General features: G+C 38.3%; 3 protein-coding genes across 3 annotated transcripts in view; 1 reads left to right on the top strand and 2 right to left on the bottom strand.

The window, feature by feature from the left end:
* LOC131320459 (CASP-like protein 5B2) overlaps positions 1-21,899 on the top strand; it is an 85,836-nt gene that overhangs the window by 59,112 nt on the left and 4,825 nt on the right. The gene's annotated exons all lie outside the window — the stretch shown is intronic.
* On the bottom strand, positions 2,942-8,197 carry LOC131320454 (wall-associated receptor kinase-like 20). The gene is made up of 3 exons (XM_058351169.1): positions 7,381-8,197; positions 7,228-7,290; positions 2,942-4,253 (listed from the first exon to the last, which is right to left on the bottom strand). Exons 1-3 carry the CDS (start codon positions 8,144-8,146, stop codon positions 3,202-3,204), a joined length of 1,881 nt encoding a protein of 626 aa, XP_058207152.1. The 5' UTR covers positions 8,147-8,197; the 3' UTR covers positions 2,942-3,201.
* Positions 14,587-21,335, bottom strand: LOC131320455 (ultraviolet-B receptor UVR8-like). The gene is made up of 11 exons (XM_058351170.1): positions 20,946-21,335; positions 19,971-20,044; positions 19,794-19,878; positions 19,143-19,274; positions 18,828-19,064; positions 18,420-18,659; positions 18,024-18,067; positions 16,676-16,858; positions 16,197-16,287; positions 15,311-15,354; positions 14,587-15,067 (listed from the first exon to the last, which is right to left on the bottom strand). The coding sequence occupies exons 1-11, from the start codon at positions 21,160-21,162 to the stop codon at positions 14,945-14,947; spliced, it is 1,470 nt and encodes a 489-aa protein (XP_058207153.1). The 5' UTR covers positions 21,163-21,335; the 3' UTR covers positions 14,587-14,944.

Below are 21,899 nucleotides of genomic sequence, written 5' to 3'. Positions count from 1 at the left end.
AGGTTCGGGGCACGGAAGTGGGCGGCACAGCATGGGCATGACACGAAAGTTGGCCTGGCACGGCACGGCACGACACGGTTGTAGACGGGAACGACACGGGCACGGGCACGAAAAGTGGACAGGAACGACACGGTTCTAGCAAGGCACGGGCACGGGCACGGACATGGGCACGACATGGGCACGAAAGGGCACGGCACGAGGCACAGGAAAAAAAATTAAATAAGCCAAATGGCTGTTTTTTTAAATTTTAAAAAAATTAAACAATTTCTATTTGGTAAAAAAATATTTGTTTACCTTTTTTTTAAAGGTAAAACAACTAAGATAATTAATTTTAAAAAAAACAATTTATTAAAAAATCATGTTTTTAAAAAATTATTTTTTCACTTTTAAAAAACTATCAAATTTTATTCGGTAAAAATATTTGTTTTGTTTTTGTTAGTAAAATTAAATAGGCTTTGGACCTTTGGTTTGCAAATTTAACATTACAATACAAGATAACAAGTAAAATTAAAAAAACTTATCAAAATATTTATGGTACAAGAGTAATTTAATATGAAAGGAAACGTGCAAAAGTCATATATTATTTACCCCAAATCTAACAAGAAATAAAAAAAAAAGTGTCAAACAAAAAAGAAAAAAAATACATAGTAGAAATAAGGGAAAAAAACATATAAATAAGGGTTAGCTGGACAGCCTGGACTAGGACAATAGAACTATTTGTAATATATTATTTTTTTAATTGTTAAATTTTACTTCATTAAGACCAAGAATTTCTTTTTAATTAGGGGTTGTAATATGTTATTTTTTTAATTGTTAAATTTTTTTGGGCATGCCATGGTATATGAAAATGCAGAGTCCATTGTTATTTTTTTTCCTTTCATTGTGAATTGTCCTCTCCTTTTTCTCTTTTGCAAGTTACAGAGTGATTATGATATTCTGAGATCGAGTGTAGACTTTTTGCCTAACATAATTCTCGTGCACTAGTAGGAGCGTAAAACGGTAAAAGCTTTTTTAAGAAAACACCTCAAACTATTCAAATGTGCGACAATAAGAATTGAAAGCGCAACTGCAGATTGATTGAGCCATTTACCAAACTCGCTTGTATACTAACCAAAAAGTAGTCTAAGATTTATTAAGTAGGAAGCTGAAAAAACGAGGAAAAAGAGGGGACGTTCAAAGAAAAAAAAGGAAAAAGAAGGGGCAACCGAAGCTGAATAGCAACTTCGCTCTCTCTCTCTCTCTCTCAAACACACACACTCATCCCTTGTTTTTTATGAGGATGCAGTGAATGCAAGGATCTCTATATCCTTGCCCAATGTCGCTGAGTTTCCAATATGTCAAAAAATCAAATGTATACAATGGTTACATGTCTGATGCAAGATTAGTTATGCCTTAAGTCAACCCACACATGTTAGGGCAGACTAAAACGACACGATTTAAAACGGCCCGGCCCGGCCCGATCCGACACGACACGATTAAGTAAATGGCCGGCACATCTTGACACGATTGAAAACGGCATGGCACGACATGATTTAAGAACACGGGCTGGCACGACACGACACGATTTAAGAAAACGGACCGGCACGATTGAAAACGGCACGACACGACACGATTTAAGAAAATGAGCTGGCATGACACGATTGGCAAATGGCACGGCACAGCACGACACGATTTAATTAAACGGGCAGGCACGGCACGACACGATTGACAAACGGCATGGCACGACACGATTTAAGTAAATAAAGTAAACGGGCCGGCACGACACGGCACGAAGCACGGTTAGCACGAAGTTAAATGGGCCGTGCCGATTTGACACCTCTACACTAATTAGCCCCATAGATATATAGGCATGAATGGTTTGGCCTAATAAGCCAAATGACTCTTCTTCTTCTTTTTTTGTTTTTATTAAAAAAAATCGCGTTTGTTAGTTTTTCGTTAATTTTTTGTGGATTATTACTTCGTCATGACAAAAAGAATCTAAAAAGTAAAAGTTTACGATCAAAATCTAATTTTTTAAAATAAAGATGAAAATAAGACAATAATATTTTTCGTCTTTATTTAAAAAATTTAGGTTTTCATCATAATTTTTTTACTTTTTATATTCCTCTTATCATGATGAAGTAATAATCAAAAAAAAAAATATAAAAAACTAACAAATGCAATTTTTTTTAGAATAAAAATTTAAAAAAATCATTTGACTTATTAGGCCATTAATAAGACTAGCAAAAAACTCTAGGACTGCCGAGAAGAATTGGAATAAGGAGGGACTTGGAGAATGCACAAGTCAAAGCCACAACTCCACTCAACTATTTCCTATGCAACCAATTGAATTCTCTCTTTTCCAAAAGCATTTAATGTGTGGAAAAACCCAACAGCTCATGGGGAGATGGCACGACGGTGTTGCGTTGATGAGCCGTCCAAGAACATTGAATAAGTACTTATTTTCGAATAAGTATTTATTTGTAATTTTTAAATTAAAAAATAATAGGTTTACAAAAATAATTTTTTAATTTTTTTTTATCGTTTAAAATATCTCAATTTCAAACAAGATCTATATTGCATATTTTTAGATTTCAGTAAGCCTATTATTTTTGAGCTTGCAAATTACAAATAAGTACTTATTTTTTAAAAAAATTTCTGGAATAGGGGTGCTTGGAATATTTGTTTAGGGAAAATTCTAGAATTAGAATTACTATTTGTTTGTGTTTTGAAATTATTGGTTACACCGAGAGTAGTATAATTCTTTATTTAGGGACTATCGGCTATTTCGTTTTTTTTTGTTTTGTTTTTGTTTTTGTTTTAATTGTGCTTGCTTGCTTGGTTGTTCGTCTTCAATATTGAACTTGTCTCATCGTTTATTATATACAGACAGATCTGTGTTAGTAATCCATGAAACCAAACGAAGAGAGAGAGAGAGAGAGAGAGAGAGAGAGAGAGATCATATATAAATAAACCAACTACAATCATTAATGAAGTTTCTCGTTTTGACCGATAAATATATAATCCCATTAAGCCAACAACACCACTGATCTAATCAATCTTGATCATTATTAAGGCTGTGGTACTTATTATTACTACCACTTACCACAGTTTGGGTGGTATTTCTATTAATAATTGTATTGGCGTGATGGATAGATAACGTAGCCACACCCAGAATTTGATTATTACTCTTGAAGCATTGTTGTTCAATCTTTCGTACGACTACGCCACCACCTTGGCCGTAGCAAGACTGATTATGTACTCAATCTCCTCCACAACCTCCTTCATCGAAGGCCGATTCTGTCTCCTCTCCTCCAAGCACCCGACGGCCAAAAACCCTAATGCCTTCATTGTCTCCAACTCCAATTCACTCGCTCCTTCCTTCAGCATTGGATCAACTGCGTCCACTATCCTCTCTTCCTCCACCATTCTCCCTACGTAAACTGCCAAATTCACATCATCTGCATCCCTATTGAAATCAATTGCCTTTTGAGACGTCAACAGCTCCAAAAGCACCACTCCGAAGCTATAAACATCACTCTTATCCGTCAATTGGTAGTTCCGGTAGTACTCTGGATCCAGATACCCTAGTGTACCCTGCGCACACGTCGATACGTGGCTCAAATCTGTATGAGCCAAACGAGATAATCCGAAATCTGAAACCTTCGCGTTCAATTTCTCATCAAGCAAAATGTTGCTCGATTTCACGTCACGGTGGTAGATCGGCGGCACGGCAGAGAAGTGGAGGTAGGCCAGCCCTTCCGCCGTCGCTTGGGCGATTCGCAGGCGGTGGTTCCAAAATATTTGACTCCGACTGGGGCCATGTAAGTGGTCGAAGAGGTTTCCGTGAGCGACATATTCGTAAACTAGGAGCGGTTGTTGGAGCTCGACGCAGCAGCCGAGGAGGCCGACGAGGCTGCGGTGATTGACCTGGCAGAGGATCCGGACCTCGTTGAGGACTTGCTCGGTGCCCTTGGTGTTTCCGAGCTTGGCGCACTTGACAGCGACCACAGTGCCATCATTGAGGAATCCTTTGTAGACCTCGCCGTAGCCGCCAGAGCCGAGGAGGCGGTCGCGGGAGAAGTTGTTGGTGGCTCGCTTGATCTCCTTGCCGGAGAAGACTTTAGCAGACCTGCCGCCGCCATTGGCGTTGAGGATCTCTTCGCGCTCTCTGGTGAGACGATCTTGCGCTTCTTTGATGCGGCGGTGGCGTTTGTAGAGTAGGATGCCGATTATTGATGCAACGAGTGCTGTGCCCAGACCCGAGGTTAAACCTGCACACAACACAACACAACACCACACACCACCACACCACACCACACAGTTTTCAAATGACTAATTTGAATTCTAGCTAGGCAAACAAACCAAAACAAATGTGATCGAGGAATGGGATTCCGACTCATTCATGAATACATATACATTTGTCCCTTTCATATCTACAGATACAGATTTATTTATCGACTACCATCCAATCCAAATAGATACTGAAAATTTAAATTCATTCGTGAATTAAAACAAATTAAGCACATTATTGTATTTGGAATTAAGGTCTTATTAATATCCCAATTTTCTACTACAGCAGTACTCTTTTAGTCACGAGCCATTCAAATCTTTTCTACCAAGAAATTACTAGTAATTGAAGTAATTTAGTTGGAGCGTATCTAACCATCCCAATATCCGATTATATTTAATTGCAAATCCCTTTTTTTTGTGTACTTAACAAAAAAAAAAATTTCACAATTAAATTTGATCTCTATTAAATCTCTTCCACCGGCGGTGAAAACTATGGGTTTTCCATCACCATCATTTTGGACCCCACGGTGCGTTAATTGCCAATCTAAATTGTTCATCTTATAAGACCCGCAGAGTAATATTCTCATTCAAAAAATTAGTTTCACTAGACATTGATAGGTGAATCAAAATTCAAATTTTGGTTTATAAAACAGATGATCGTGTGGACAGTTTAACTTGACAGGATCAGACCGTCTATTTTATAAACTAAAATTCAACTTTTATTAATCTATTGATATCCAATCAAATTGATTTTTTTGCGTAAATATTAATATGGGCCCTACAAGATGAACCGTTCGGATTATAACAATAATGCATGGTGGGGTCCACAATGGGCGGCGGTGGAAAACCCATCTTTTTCACTGTCGAAGGAAAGAATTTAACCTCTTCGTTACAAGGTGTACTAGTTTATCTAATTGAGATTGAACTTTCTCTAATTTCTGCTACGCATTCGTACTCTATACTGAAATACAGTATGACTTTTCTTTTATTTTAGAGAAAACATTCTTTCCGGAGGCGGAGGAAAAGGGGGGTTTTCCACCACCCGTGGGCCTCTTTCGTGATTTTTTTTGGTTCTTTCTTTTATACTCCTACAGGAAAGTTTATCACATTTTATATGTTTCGTGGTAAATGATTAGGGAATATATTTCTTTTCAACACTAGATTCATAAGCTTTCAAGATTCGCTAATTTATTTTTCCAGGATAGGATAGACCTGTGAGATACTTGATGACAAAATTGGTAGATCGATTAAAAAATGTTTACATCAGAACAAAATGATTTACATTGATCCTTTTAAGAGCAAGTACATCAACAATAGGTGAAATAACTAATTAAAATACATTTTTTGGTATTTTTACCTACCCAAATTTTCTCCCATTTTGCAGCAATGCTCTGTAACCATGTCTCTATCCTATAAACTATTGTATATAATGCCTGACATGTGTAAACTAGTGTTGGTGTAAGAGCATCTCCAGGAGGCTCGCTTAGAGCTCTGGCGAAGCCTAACTGGCGAGGAAACCCCCTTTTTCCTGTTCCCAGCAGCTTCGGTTGGGTCTCGCCCGTTGAGCCCCTCGCTTGACCACCTTACCCAGCCCAGCGAGTACAGAAGGCTTGCTTCAGCCCCTCTCTCCGAAAACAGATCGACGATGGCCTTCGACAAGTTAGATCTGCTTGCTCCGGCGAAGATAAAAACAGTTGTAGAGTCGACGGACAGCTCTGATCTTGAATAGCGTCGTCATTGTCAGCATCATCATCGTCGTGAACTGCTCTACTGTGTGTGGGTTTGAGGTTTGATTTTTGTGGATTTTTCAATTTTGGAGTTTGATTTGTGGGTTTTTCAATTTCAGGGAGAGAGAGGGGGATGGAGGGAGGTGGTTTCCGATCCTGGGTTTCAAAAAGGGGAAGCACAGATTGTGGGTTTTCCGATCTTAGATCGATAGCTTTCCGCTGTCGCCGTTAATATGTATGAGGTGTGCGAATGTATGTGTATGTAAGGTTTTTTATTTTTTGTTTGTTTAAAACAATTGGCTAGACTGTTGGTTGCTGCCCTTGTTTGGTGACTAGTTAAGAGAGAAATTCTAACAAAAATGGCTAAAAATTTGCATATACCGGTGGAGATGCTCTAAATGTGAAGAAGTGAATAAGAGAAACAGGAGAGAGAAAAAATATTATAAAAAGGGATTCTAAGTGAACAGTTGCTTGGGATAAATACCGAGGTGTAGTTGCGAAAGATATTTCATCTATCCTTTTAGCTAATTGGTGTAGGCCAATTTTATGTCAATATGCTAGGTAAAATACCTAAAAGAGGCGTTTGGAGAATCTCGTGTACATGCTCTAACGAAGAAAATTCCCACCAAATCGCCACTTGATAATTAATATCGTGTATCTCAACGATGGATTTAGAATTGTACTAACATGTCTATTTTCTTCCTTGCAAATTTTAAATTAGGATATATTTGACCTTAAATTAGGAGTACTTAAATGAATAGATAGTGTTCACAATTATCTTACTCCTATTACCTTTCGTGCATACCAAGGACTGAGGTTAGCCTGATAAGCAAAAAAGGAAAATAATTTTCTAGTCAAAACTTATCATTTAATCGCGATTTAAAAAAAAATTACGGCATCATTTAATCGGTGTATTATTATGTACAACCTATTTGCCCCCTAGCGGACAGTGAATTTATGATTTTTAGAATTACCCAGAAACGACCTTGTTCATTTTAGAATCTCAAAACTTCTAGACATCTAGTTTTTAATAAATTTTTTCTATCTATTTTTATTTCTTTTCACTTGTTACTTTAAAAAAAAAAAAAACCAAATTAAACAGCGTCTTGGTTATTGAAAAAATAAAAATCTTTACATTAAACGTCAATTTCGGGAGGAAAAAAAAAAAAAATGTGCCTTAAAACTTGAACTTGAAGGCAGCCAACAACCAGAAACGCGGAATTCTTACCGGCGATAAGCGCAGTCCGATCCGTTGAATTCCCACAACCGTCCGGATTCTGACACGTCACACCTACACAACATTAAATAACACCATCATTTTTGATTATGTCAAACACAACGGGCCCACTCAAAGAACTTTGTAACACACGAGTAAACTCACGTTCAGCACACGACCCATCAATCGGGTCCCAATAAAGACCCGAGTTACAGTAACACCTCCGCACCCCATTCCCATTCGGATCCGCCCCGCACGTCGAGTTCGAATCACAATCCGCCTGCGATCCGCAAACCGGCTCCGGCGGCGACACCCACTGGATCTCCAACCCGGGCCCCGGCCACCGGTTCACCGGCAACCCGTAGTCCAAATCAACGAAACTCGTGTACGCCCGGCACCCTGAGTCCCTGACCCGCACCATGTACGACGTCGTCGACCCCCCCGCCCGGAACGTGCAGCAGATCGGCGCGTTCCGGCACGCGCCGCCGGTGGAGTTGGCGTAGGCGTGGCAGAGGCTGGCGGAGGAGCAGTTGAGGGGGGAGCTGAGGAGGAGAGGGGTGCAGTTGAGGTACAGGATGGTGTTGCTGCTGGTGATGTTGAAGGGGAGGGAGGGGTTCATTTGGATGCCCAGGGTGGAGAGATCCTGTGTGACGCAGGCGTTGGGTAGGAAGGCGGAGGGCTGGATGACGAAGCGTTGGGTCTCGGGGGTGATGGTGGTGATGGGGTAGGTGTTGTTTAGGGTTTGGAATTTGAGGGAGTAGTCGTTGTTGTTGTTGTCGCAGAGGATTTTATAGGATTGGTCGCCGCAGTTTGGTCCGGTGCTGAGGGGGTAGGGGACTGGGGTGGTGCCGCAGTTGGGGCAGGTGGCGGCGGCGGCTGCGGAGATTAGCAGCGCCGCCGTGAAGAGCAGCGTAGTGGAAATGAGTGCCATTGGAGGAGGAGGGAGAGTGTTGGGACACGGCCGGGAAATGAAGTTGGAGTAGGAGTAATTGTTAGGGTAAATTTCACTGACCTCCCCTGAGGTTTCTGACAAATGCAGGAACCTCCCCTGAGGTTCTAATAATTGCACTGACCTCTCTTACTTTACAAACTATTGTTCAGATTCCCCCATTCCGTTAAATCCATACTAACACCGCTAGTTTTTGTTATTAATTGACTAAAATGCCCTTGAATATTACTAAACTAAACAATCAAGTCATTTTCTTCTTTTTTGTACTTTAATTGGAGTTTCGCAAATATTAAAAGTAACATTACACTGTTTATATAAGATAATTTTAACATCAAATTAGACTCAATTATACAAACTTTTGTTAAATTTGAATAATTAATCAAGCATTTTACATTATCATAGTCATTGTTTTTCCTTCTCTTCAAGGTGTAATTTTCCAAATAAAGGACTCAAAGAGATATCTAATCCATCATACTAGAGGGAAAAAAAAACATGGCTATTTTCAATTTTTCTAAGAAATAAACTCAATTTGGTTTACTCATTGATCATTCTTTAAAGATTTCATCTATTGTTTTTCTACTAGTACATTTCTGATGAAACATAATTATCACTAATGAAATAAGAAGGAAAAAAAAAAAAAGGTTAAAGAACTTTTTACACCAACTTCATTTCGTTAAAAAATACAAGATAGTTTTTTTTGTATGTTGGATTAGGCATTTGCATGCGTCTCTTATTTTCAAAATTCACGTCAGAGATAAAAAAATAGACCATGATCGATACAAGTTTGACCAAAGTATGTATAACTCAAGTCTAATTTTGTTAAATAGTATTAAATCCCAAGTCAAAGAAAAAAGTAGCATACAAACATGAAAAAAAAATTGAGAGAAAAGATACATTGACTTCGCTCATAACAAATAGGTCGAAATCAAGTTTTTTTTTTAATTTTTGTTTCGGGATGTGATGAGTTAGAAAAATACAAAATATTAACTTTATAAATAAAATGAGATACATGAAAAAAAATTAACTATATGAAAATAATGATCATTGAAATATAAGATGTATTAGTAGTTATTGAAATTTGACCAAATATATTTAGTTAGTTATAATTTAACATTAAAATTACCAATTAGAAAAAATAGAACAAGAGGAATTGATTTTTAGTTTACAATTATTCGAGGGCATTTTAGTCATTTAGTAGCAAATACTAACGGCGTTATTGTTGATTTAACGGAATGGGGGAATCTGAACAATAGTTTGTAAAGTAAGGGAGGTCAGTGCAATTATTAGAACCTCAGGGGAGGTTCCTGCATTTGTTAGAAACCTCAGGGGAGGTCAATGAAATTTACCCTAATTGTTACTATAATTTATAAAAGCATTTCCAATCCATCTCTATTTCCTCTAAAATAGAGGATGTATGTAACACATTGAGTGGAGATTTTGTAATTTATTCCATTTTTTCTTCACTTTTTGTACTTTTTGGGAGAATCTTTGAGGGACCCATCGTCCTTTTTAGAGTTTGGAGGAATTTTGTACTCCAAATTTACTTTTGGTCCTTCATTTTTAGAGGACCAAATTTACTTTTGGAGGACCAAACTCTAAAAAGGAGGACGGTGGGTCCCTCAAAAATTCTCCCAAAAAGTACAAAAAATGAAAAAAAAAGAGAATAAATTATAAAATCTCCCCTCAATGTGTCACATCCATCTTCTATTTTGAAGGAAAAATAGAAGTGAATTGGAGATTCTCTAAGGGACTTGTTTTTGCTTTGTGGTCAAAGTCAAAGTACACCTACAGTAATTTCTAAGAAGATGCATCAGGAGTGGAAATACTACTACTACTTTTTAACTAAAAAAAAAAAAAACAGGCGGATGACTTTTTCGATTTTCTTTTGTTTTCAAGAGAGAGAGAGGCCAAAAGAAGAAGAAAATCTGCGATTCAAACCTCTCCTTTCCCTGAGAAACCCCGAGAAACCACCCCCCTCCTCTTTTTTTTCAGATCTGGTCTTTCCGGGGGAGGGGGCCGCCGCCTCCTCTCTCCCCTCCCCCGAGCTCCACCTCCCTCTTCCCCTCCTCTCCATCTTTTCTCTCCCACTCCCTCTTCTGAGTTTGTTTTCAGATTTCCTCAGTTTTTGGTTTTGGTTCGAGTGTTGCTGAATTCGATTCCTGACTCCGGCCGGCGGCTTGTGAGTCTGGTTTGGCCCGGGCTTCTCCTCGACCTCAAGATCTGGTGGCGGGTCTGATGATTCAGTGGGCGTCGGTGGTGGGTTGCGAATAACGGCAAGGTGGGGGTCGACGTTGAGGTTTAGTTTTTTTTTTTGTTTTTCCCTCTTTCTTTGTCTTTCTTTTTCCGGCCATTTGGCTCGGATTCTACCGGCTGATTTGGGTTTTTCCCAAATCAGTCCGGTTTGGTACCAGTTTGGGTTTCCCAAATCTGGTGAGGAAGAGGTGGTGGGTGAATAATCGGCGCCTTTTGAGGATCGTCCGAGTTTGGAGTTGTGGTTTGTTCGGGTGCTGTTGTCGGTGAGGGGTCTGCTCTGACCTTTGTTCCGGTGAACAGCTCTCGCCGTCCATATTTCATATGCGCTTACCGGGTTTGAGTTGGGGTTCGGTCCGTTTGGATTCTCTACGATCTAAGCCTTGATTGGTTCTCATCTGGCGAGTTCGCCGGTCTTGCTTTGCAGGGGTGCCTGTGTCAAAGTCTAGATAGTTTTGACTCATTCTTGTTTTTTTTGATAAAATCTGTATTGCCTTCAAGCATTGTTATGAATTGAATTGACTGTGTTTCAAAAAACAAGAGAGAGAGGCCAAGGATTTGGAAGATTTCACGCTCTTGACAGTTTGATACTATTATTATGGCCTAGGAATTTTTTACCACTATTGCAAACCACACATCCGTTCAACACTAATAGTTGGCCGATACGAACTACTCCCTCCGTTCCTTTTTAAGTATCCTGCTTCATAACTCCAACTTATTAAAAAGACATCATTTTTACACTTTTCACATCAACTTTTTCCTCCACTTTCCCTACTTACCCATCATCATTACACTTTTACTCACTAACTTTTCAAAATAAAATCTACTTTTAGGGACAAAATAGACAATACACTAACTTTTACCCCCCTAACTTTACAAAATGGACACTTATTAAGGGACAGCCCAAAATAAAATACTGGACACAAAAAAAGGGACGGAAGGAATAGCATGGTACGGAATTCATCAGTTCATCTGATTGAAAGTGATAACAAGATGGTGATCCATTTGTGCTCAATCGAGAATGTTCTCCCATAAGAATGTGTTCCGATATTCGTAATTTTGTTCCTTTCCTTAATTGTGCCTTTTCTTTTTCTTTTTTTGATCTTAATTGTGCTTTTTCTTTGGTGTCTAGACTAGAAAACTAATGGTGCTGCACATTCGATAGCATCTTCTTGTCATAGGATGAATTTAAAATATCAAACAGAACCAATTTATTGATTGAAGCATAGGTCAAAATTAATTTTATTATTATGTAGTACAAAATCGTTTTGAATCTGAGCTGACATGTTGAATATGTGTACCCTGAGTTTATACCCTTGCCAATGGTTTGAGTGAGGTGAAGTTTAATACACATTCTTCTGTGATTAGAATATTCTGTCAAAACTTTTTTTTCAGAAAATTTGCTAATCATAGTTACTTTTAAAAAAGCATTAAATACAAAACTTTTGAATATTGTGGTAGTAGAAGAAAAGTTTAGTTTCTATTATTTGTGATTTACAATCAAAAAGCGTACAACAATTATTGTGAATTGTAATCCTTTAACGTCGTATGTACTTAGAATAAGTTCTTTTGTGTTTGAAAAGGAAAATAAGCGACAAGGGGAGGGGTGAACGTATGAACATCATACCGGGCATGTGTTGCGTGCCACATTTTCACTTTTATTTGTATTTGTTAATTATGTTGCCGAGCAATCTCGTATATTTAAATTTAATATCTAAAACCTGAAAAATTATTCACCTTAATTTTTGCGTTAAGTAATATTTTTTTCTACAAAGATTGACCAAGCTGTCAATTAAGCATTGTCACTATTTTCACATATGATTAACCATGCACACCGGTAGGGTACAAAACAATTGTATACAAATAAAAAATGCGTATGTTGCCGATCGAGCAACCTCGTGTATTTGACGTTAATACGGAGTATATACTACTCCTACCACTTAAAGACCAGGAGAGTTTTAGTCAACGTTTTGCATTATTATTTTTTTCCTACAAAGATTGACCAAGCTGTGGGTTTACTTATACTAGCAATTATGGACTTGTAATAAAAATAAAAATAAAAATCTCAAAAATACTAGCAAAATTGTCGTTAGAAGGAGGTCCGTTCACTCTGAAACTTTCTTCCAAGTTCAAGGGGTGTTTGCTATGCACTCGTTACGAGAACAACCTGGTACCCATCACTTCATCTGAATCGTTCATTATATTTGTCTTGTCAAGTACTTACTCGAATCAAAAAAATCAAATTGATTGAACATTTGTTACCATTCGATCCGTGAGCATTTTTTTGATCCGCCTTCAGTGATCAGTTTTTTTTCCTTAAAGAATCATCTATAGTTGTTTTTTTTTTCCCAATAAAATGCATTATAAACACATACGTATCAAGGTCCAATCTATTTGAATTTTTATGTGGACTACCACCTACTCGACAAAACAAACGAAATAAACAATTTAGATCAAATAACGGGAGCCAGAGTGAGCTTCATAATACGTGCACAACATACATTGTTTCCTTCCATCAAAACCGCATGTGAAATATTTGGATTCCTTTTGCATGCCGTGCATCTACCCTGGTCATGTTATAGAGGGTGGCCGAAAGAAACTCCAATCTCTCTCTAATCTCCGTCTGTTACATATAGATGCACTTCCAGCTGTTTTAATTCTCGTTGATTCAACTTTCACAATTTGGCAAGACACAGGGCAGGGCTTACCAATTAATTTTTAGATATATAGTCAAAAAGAAAGAGAGAATTAATTGTATCTCGTCATTCTATGGAGGTTCATCTAGAAGACTTCAAAGTCGTCTTATAATAATAGCAAATCAATCCGATTTTAGTAGATATACACACACACACACTTGGATAAGATTAATAATCATGCTTCTTTAGTTTTGTTCCCATTCTAAACCCACTTCATGACTGTGGGTACCACTTTTCGAAGGCCTTGTCTTGATTCATTCAAATTGTTTCATCATCATCATCATGCATTGACTTTTGAAAAAACGAAAAAATCCAATACAGCGGTGGTACAAAGGTGGATAACCACTAAGGGGTGTTCGGATAAATAAGCCAAAATGGCTTATTTTTTGTACTTATTCAAATTTTTTTCGTATCACTTGGCTTATCCTTATTTTTTTGGGGATTATTGCATCTTCATGACGAGAGGAATCTAAAAAGTATAAAATTTTGATCGAAATCCAATATTTTTTGAATAAAGACGAAAAAAGTAGCTTATTGGCTTATTTTTGTTTTTATGTGGGTTTGTTTAGATTACTTTTGGCGGGAAAGCCAATGGCTTTTTTAGCTGAACAGGGCCTTAACTTGTCAACTTTTAGAGCCAAAAGACAATTTAGGGGCATTTCCAATCGAAGTTGTTGACAACTTCTAAAACTTATTTGTCAGTTTTATTTGTAGTTAAGTTGTTTCCGCTAAATTAAAACTTGTAGAAAATATACTAGGTGTAGTAAAGAAAATTTTATTTTAGTGAAAACAACTTGACTTTTGACAAAAAGTTTTACAGTAATTTAGTATAAACAACTTAACTAAAGTCAAAAACTTGTAGTGAAATTCTTTAAGTGAAAACGTGACCTTAATTTAATCATGCTACAAGCACATATGGTTGTAATAGTGAACATTTAATGCACACCTAGATTGTAATTGTAGAGATAAGATAAAGAGAAAAAGAAAGAAAAAAACACAAAAATAAATTTGATATGAAAATATGATTGGCTCATAAGATTGAATTCTGATCGGATCTTCAGGATATATTCGTTGCAGTGTTATCCTTAATTAGTTCCTTACTGTCCTCGCAAGTTTTTGTTTTTTTTTTTCTAAAATATTGTAGCAGTTTTATAACACTACCGCATTATTGTTGATATTTATAATACGACCATTCAGCAATAAAAGTGTCGTTCAGGAAAAACAATTCTACTACGGCAAGTGTCTGTCTAGGATGTTTCCCCTATCAAAACTAGAATATAATAAAATCGAGTAATTATTCACCATTTTCCACCGCACATTCTCTTGAGGTCCATACACTTGGTACCGGATCCTGCATGAATGTTTGAAAACTGTGTTGGGACACCAACGGTGCCTAGGATCAGAAAATAATTTTTCCATAAAACTTAGGAGTACGTATCATGGGAGGAAAAGTAAAAAGTAGCAACAGAAAAACAGTGACAAAGAGTTACTAGTACTACTATTACATTTTATAAGGGAAATTCCGAAAACATCCCATACGTAAGTCAGAAGTTATCAGCCATTCAGTTTACAATGAATGCACTGGACAATGATATGTACAATGAACCGGAGGGACGGTGTTTATACATCTCAGGAGGATATCCTAGCAGTACTGCTAAAATGCAACCCAATCATGGCAAACCTTGACCATGGAAGAATGATAGCATGGATATGTAAATGCATATTTGTGAAAACTATTGCATGTACATATACATACGGCACATAGGTATATATCAATGTAAGAAACAACTAAACTAACAAAACTGTGATCAACCATTTTGAGCTAAGGCGCGTGTTAAGTAGGTGTTTCAGCAAGCAGAAGGGTATGCCACCAGCCACATGCGATGTTTTTAGGGACACACCCATCAATTGGGACTTGGGAAGGAATGTTCCGATCAATCACGTCGCCCAAGCCAAGCTGCATTGTTAGAAGAGAGTATAAAAAGATATCCCAGTGGATGACAAAAGATGTGAACAAATGGTATAGATCAATTGTTGAGAACACATTTTGCTAAGTAAACAGTGTGAAATAGGGGGAAAATATCATTGAAGCTTATGCAAGATAGAAGGAATATTTGAACAATGATGTGCCAAACTTGTTTGATACGTTTGAGTGCACTCTAGTCATATATATGTAACTTCAGAAGTTTTAGTGAAGTACCTGGCCATACTTGTTCCAACCCCAGCAGAACACTTTGCCATCATCTTCAAGCATCAAAAAAGAAATTATCAGAAGACACTCATACAAATCAGTGACAATATCTACAAATCAGAATACAAGTCAACAACTCAAATTTTTTTTGTTACAAACTCTTGATGTATCTCATCAATCTAGTTTCAGATTTTGGTCCAGCTTTAAAGAGCTTGAAATTGGTCACTTTTGTCTTTTTAAGAAAACCACATTGCATCCATAGGTGCTCGTTTTTACTTCTTAATGACGCGGTGTACATGCAACCAGCACTGGTTTTGCAATGACAAACTTCTGAAGTCATTGTCTTGTTTGTACAGATTACGATAGCAACCAATTAGTGGAGCTAAACTTTGTATTATGAAAGCCAATCCAGTCTTTGAGAAGTTTTGAGTGCATAAAGCTCATTCTTGCAACAGAGAAGAGAGAAAAATTAAGAAAGAACTACTCTAAAGTCTGATTCCTATTTGAGTGCAGGATGGTTTTCCGAGACGCCAATACTAATTTTTTTCCCACTACTTTCATTGGAAAAAGAACAGTTCAAAGCTAACTCCCATGGACATCAGGCTTTTGCATTTTATGTTCTCGTAGACTGGTGCATCGGACAACAATCCACTGGACTGAAAGTTGGAAACATTTCCTCAATTATGTGAGTTTTCTCTTCCATCTATCTAAAGGAAGCGGAAAGGGAACCTCATGTGAGCTATTACAAACTACTCCGTAACATTGTTTCTGTTGTCAAAGAGGGTGTGATGCCCCCAACCAGGAGTTAGGCAAAGCTCATATTTACTTAGACATGAATTACGATATCTCGAAAAGTTCCAATCTGGGGCAATAAAAAAGGGCATGAATAATGTACCTGAAACTACAGCACTATGACGAGCCCCGCAAGATATTGTTTGCGCATGCATGTTTTCCAAACTTGGAGCATCAAGAAGCCTGGGAAGTGTCTGATCCAGATTTCCATAAAACCATAGTGTCAGTTAAGCAAACTAATGTTTTGCAAAAATTTCCTTCAAGTTGTAAGGATGTTAGGACTTTCCAGTATACAATTACCATTGATTGAAATAAAGCAAGACCATAAAACTACATGAGGAACATGCTCGAAGCTTAATGTGTTATACAGTGTTTGCACTTTTACAGAGGCTGTTGTACTAAATCTTCCAATTAACTCAAATCACCAGGGACATTAACATTTGTAACGCAGAGCCAAATCTGAACAAGCAAATAATGGCAACCCTCACCATCCATAGCCTACTGTACAGTAACATGTTTGTTGCTATCTGTTACATATTTGGAAAGAGGGTATTTGTATGGGAAACAAATTCAAAAATGTACCTCTGCCTGATCGGTGCCTGTTCCCAACTGGCCAAATTGATTCCCACCAAACGCATAAACATCACCATCAGCAGAAATACAGACAGTGTGCCAGAGTCCTGCAGCCACACCCTCTATCCGGATACCAAGCAGAGAAGATACACAAGTAGGCCTGAGCTCATCATCTGTGCTTCCTTGCCCACACTACACCAGAACAACATCCCGGTGAATAGAATTCCACATTTACCATGAAAACTATTCAATCATTGAATGGACAGGTTCAATGATTTGATAGTTTTCAATGATTATTTTTTGCCATTCAAAAAAAAAAAAAAAAGTATGACAGAAAGAGCGTAGACGACTCATTAAAAGGTTATAAAACAGATTCTCCCATCTACGGTGGAGCCAATCTTGAACATGAGCTGTGCTTTGTTTTCACCATCACCTTGTCGATTTTTGGCCTAAAATACCAGTCAATCTATGGAGACTTTTTGGGATCGACAATGTAGGAAAAACAAAATGTCCCACATAATACGACACAATAATATGTTTTCATACACTACTACATAATTTAACCACCCAAAATTAATGAAAATCCGTGACATGATCAGATCCAACATTATCACTTTAGTTTGAAAGACCTTCGTTTCTGTGTAAGTACTACAAGGTTCATTTTTCTAGTTACTTAGGGTAGGTTAGCCAGATAACAACCCAGTACTAGTTGGTTGAAATTTAGACCATACAACCACCAGGCCTTGCCACAAGTCGAAAAAATTCTCTATGCACGAGTACAATTTCCTGCACGCTGATCCCTTATGCAACTGAATCAAGATTTCCCCATTTCTTGACCACAAGTTGGAAAGTGTTAGTACTATCCTGTCTTATTCCCTTCTTTTCGTTTTGTGTACCTTCCTAACCTTGACTGTCAAAGAAATCCGATGCCTCCATACCATCAGCATCAGGACTTACTAAAGGTCAAAAATAATTATCTAAGAAAGATACAATTTCCTACATCAAGCCATCCTTAGGCGATACCTTCTGCAACGTGAATCATATTGTCCATTCAATTGGAAAGTTTTTTCTTTTCCAAGACCACAATTGGATATTGTTAGTAGAGCCCTTCTCTCCTTTCCTTTCCTTTCTTTTCATTGAGAAAAATCAACAAACTCTAACTGCCAGGTCTCCACATTCAGGTAAAAGGTAAACCTGAGAAGTTCAACTAGGTGAAATGCTGGCAATCATGTTGTATAGTCATTCATTTAGCTCTACTAGCTTAAAAGATAAGGGGAAAGGAGACAGAAAAATTGCATGGAATGCGTAAAAGTATAAACCATGCAACAACGAATCTCAGAATCCAGGAAAAACTCACCTGCCCATACAGACCCCAGCCAAAAGTAAGTAATGCTCCAGCATCTGTAATTGAAGAGAGACAACAAATCTCAGCTCACACACTGTTGAAAGTTGAATATAAGTAACATAAGTACTTCTTCTTTTTTATCAGAAGTAACAAAAATACATTGGAGAAAACAAATCACCAATTAATTTGGTTAACCATCATTTCTGAATGGTATATTTCTAAAAGCAGACCATCTAGAAACACTAAACAGAAATGTGGGGAACGAAAGAAACTAGCTGGCGTAGCCGCCATGGAGACTCCCAGATTTACACCCCTTCTTTTTAGTTGAACCAGGAATTTTTATGCTCCACTTAAATTTGTAATCAATGAAGTCCCAAAAAAAAAAAAAAGGAGAAGAAAAAGGATTACCTGTAATCACTGCACTATGTCTCCCTCCACAGGCAATTCCCTTGACATAGCTTCCTGGAACTCTAAAACCCTGTCCATCTGAAGTCAAGCCACCCCTTGAAAGGGTCATAGGTCTATCTTTCGCCGAAGAGGAGGAATCCACGCAAGGTACAGGATGTGGAGAGGACACCATCCGTATCCGGGAGCCCAATCCTAGCTGCCCCTCGCCTCCATAACCCCAACCCCACACCTGTCCTATATCTGAAACTCCGGGAAAAACAGCATATATCAAGTGTCTTGCTTCACATAATAGGCTTCCATAGCTGGATACATCATGCTACCTAGAACCTATGTATTGCAATGCATAGCAAAGTAGAAATCAAATGATGTGGCTGAAGGGAAAAAGTTAGTTGAGAATACAGCAAATACCTGACAATACTAATGTGTGGCGCCCACCAGCAGCAACGGTGGCAATCTTTACTCCTGGGTTCAATGTTACAAGACATGGCAACGCTGAGAGAGTGTCATCACCAGACGTCGATGCTTCTGCTGCTTGCTTAGATGATGACATTCGTCTGCGTTTTGTACTTTCCTCTCCACCTCCTCTGCTGTCCGCACTGGATGCTGGTCCACCAGAAGGTTTGGATCCCTGAGAGCGAGGACTCACTGTTACAAAATTAACCTTTCCAGTATTAGTCCACAAATCAGAGAGCAGTTTCTGCGAGTCATTCCGAGCCAAATTACCTTGTTCTGTCATAAATGAACTCTGTCTTTCAATGACATCCTTCTCTGGGCTTATCCCTGTAGATGGATCCGCGAATACCTTCCCAGATGGTATACACTCTTTCCATCCCCATGTGTATACTTCCCCATGTTCTGCATAGACAATCTAACCTTGATTACTCCATGGTTCCAGGATGAGTGAGAAGTATTCAATCAAAAATGGCTTAAGGATAAGAGGCAACAGCCAAAGCAGATTCATTGCATTGGCTGGACCAATAAGGTGGCTATAAACAATAAATCTTGCAGTAGTTATTTCATCTGACTAATAGCAGTAGATTTCTGATACCAAATGCCTCAGAATATCGTCCGCCCATGTTTTTGTGGAATTTCTTGTCCAAAAGGAAATGTGCTCCTTTATAATCTAACTCTATTCCTGATCCAGCCAATCATACAGGCTCTGTGTGTATATCAATTTACAAAGTGGCCATTGACAAATCTGGCCTCTATCTTTTGATTGACATCCATTTGGTTGTTGGGAGGAGAGGAAACATCAATAATGTACCTGTGAGGCTTTAAAATCGGCAACCCCATTCCTTTCTTCTCATCTCCCAGCAACCAAAGGCAAAATTGTTAACTTTCAGCATCATATTTAAGAATGGAAACCAGCAGTACCTGTAGCTGCAACACAATGCGCCCAACCAGCTGCAGCTTTGACTATTGAAGCTTCTGTGGGGAGAGGAAAAGGCTCTGGGGTTTCCTTCGCAAACAAAAGGGAAGATAGTGTAGGTAACATATAGAGAACGATAAACAGAACTTCCTCAATTAAACTGAAATCTATATTCGCTTTACCCCATGCTTTCCGGAAGTAACATAGCTCTGACCTAGATCATCTGTTGAGCCCCATGTGATGAGCTTTCCGGACTCTGATCGAAGAAGAAAGTATGAGTACTATGAAACAAAATTATGGTTCAACCATGACCTAAAACACTCCGATAGAATAAAATGTCACTTTTGCCAATCCAAGCCAAAAAAAGGGGATTATTCAAACCAGTAAGGAAGGGGGTGTTTGGGAGCTAATTATTTTTTAAATTTATAGATTGTGGATTGCAAATTACAAAATTTTAAATTACTATGACAATCTGTAAAAAAAAATTTGAATGACGTGCGTAAAATATATTTTGCGAAAGTATTTTGCGTGCGAAAGTATAGTTAGAATCCAAAAAGCTCCTCCTCAAGAAGCGATTTCACAATCTCTTGTTTACACTTCAAAATGCATTCGAAAAAGGGCTCCCAAACACCCAAAATCCAAAACCACTCAATGCAAAATACAAAAATTGGGTGGCCACACCTCTAAATTGCCACAATCAAGCAGATTTCAGCCAAAATATATCTTCCACCAAGCACAACTAAATTTTATGGCAACACATTTAAAAGATAATGCTAAAAAGCAATGTTGCTTCACTATGAGCAAGTTAAAATGGAAAAGAGTCGAATTAAAGAGCTAAACCTAAATGTTTCCCTCGAAAACCTTGGAAACATATCGAATACGTAAAATTAAAGTAATGCGAGTGGAAACGTAATACTACCTCCGTCCAGTTCATTTAATTGCCTAGTTTGCTAAACGAGAACTTATATATAATGCATTTTTCAAACTTTTAGCTGAGTTCTTCTTATTTACCAAAAACAAAAAATTTAAACTCTTCTTGATAAAAATGCTCTTTCTATGTTACAGCAAAGGCTCGAACTGAGTTTCCAGATCCAGTCTACAAAAAAGCACAATGTTTTTGAAAAATATCAATTCAAAAGCAGAGTCCTTGAAACCACCTGAAATGGCCATAGCGAAGCCGCAACCGCCGCCGCACACATCCTTCCACGAGCATCCTGCCCCGCTCGACGGCGGAAGCGTAACCGCCACCGGAGACAGCAGCGGCGACCTCTGCGGCAGAGCTCCGGGTAGGTACCCCCACATGAACACCAACCTCTCCTTCACCTCCTCCTCCATTCTCACAACTCCTTCATCCCCTTCCCCATCACCATTCATATCGACCACACAGTTCTAACTAACTTTAACAAGTTCCTAGTTGAATTTTCTCTCGTTTTCTCTTCGATTTTCTTTCAGGAGAGAGAATTTTTTTACTCCGATTGGGCTAAATCGAAGAGTGAGAGTAGTTGTCTAGAAAGTGCCCTAATCGTTGCCTGTGCACAAAACAAAAGGGGTCCCCGTATCATTTTCATAGCGGAGGGGGGAGCCACGTCGGATGCTCACGTGGTGAATGGAACACGTGGCGGTATTGTGGCCGGTAGATGCATCGGCCATTGAGAGCCAGGAGTTAAGTAGAAGTTTCTGGAAAGATCAGGCTCACTGGATACCAGGGAGAGAAGACCGGCCGGCGTGTTCGGTTTTAACTGGGGCACGTGTGTTGTCGTGAACAAAGTCCAATCATTGCTTGTTGTGCCACGTTCTGTGAAGGGAAGGCTGGGAATTTTGGGCATTTGATTTGATTTGACAACAATACTACGACCATACACTAAACTGTTGATTTATTAATTGTGGTGAAATCATCTTTCGTGATTTGCCACAAATAACCCTCGACATTGTTACTTTAATTGCGGGGAAAATAACGGCCCATTACGTATTTTAATAATTAATACCCGTTAAGGATATTTTTTAATATTAAATATTTTTAACGGGTATTAATTATCAAAACACGTCATTTGCTGTCATTTTTCCTTAATTGTGACATGTGTCGAGAACCGGTGTTCTTATGAGTTCGACTA

This window comes from Rhododendron vialii, chromosome 3a (genome assembly GCF_030253575.1).
Source record: "Rhododendron vialii isolate Sample 1 chromosome 3a, ASM3025357v1".
Lineage (NCBI taxonomy): Eukaryota > Viridiplantae > Streptophyta > Magnoliopsida > Ericales > Ericaceae > Rhododendron > Rhododendron vialii.
The sequence above is the reverse complement of the archived record's forward strand: the minus strand, read 5'-3'. Positions and strand labels throughout refer to the sequence as shown.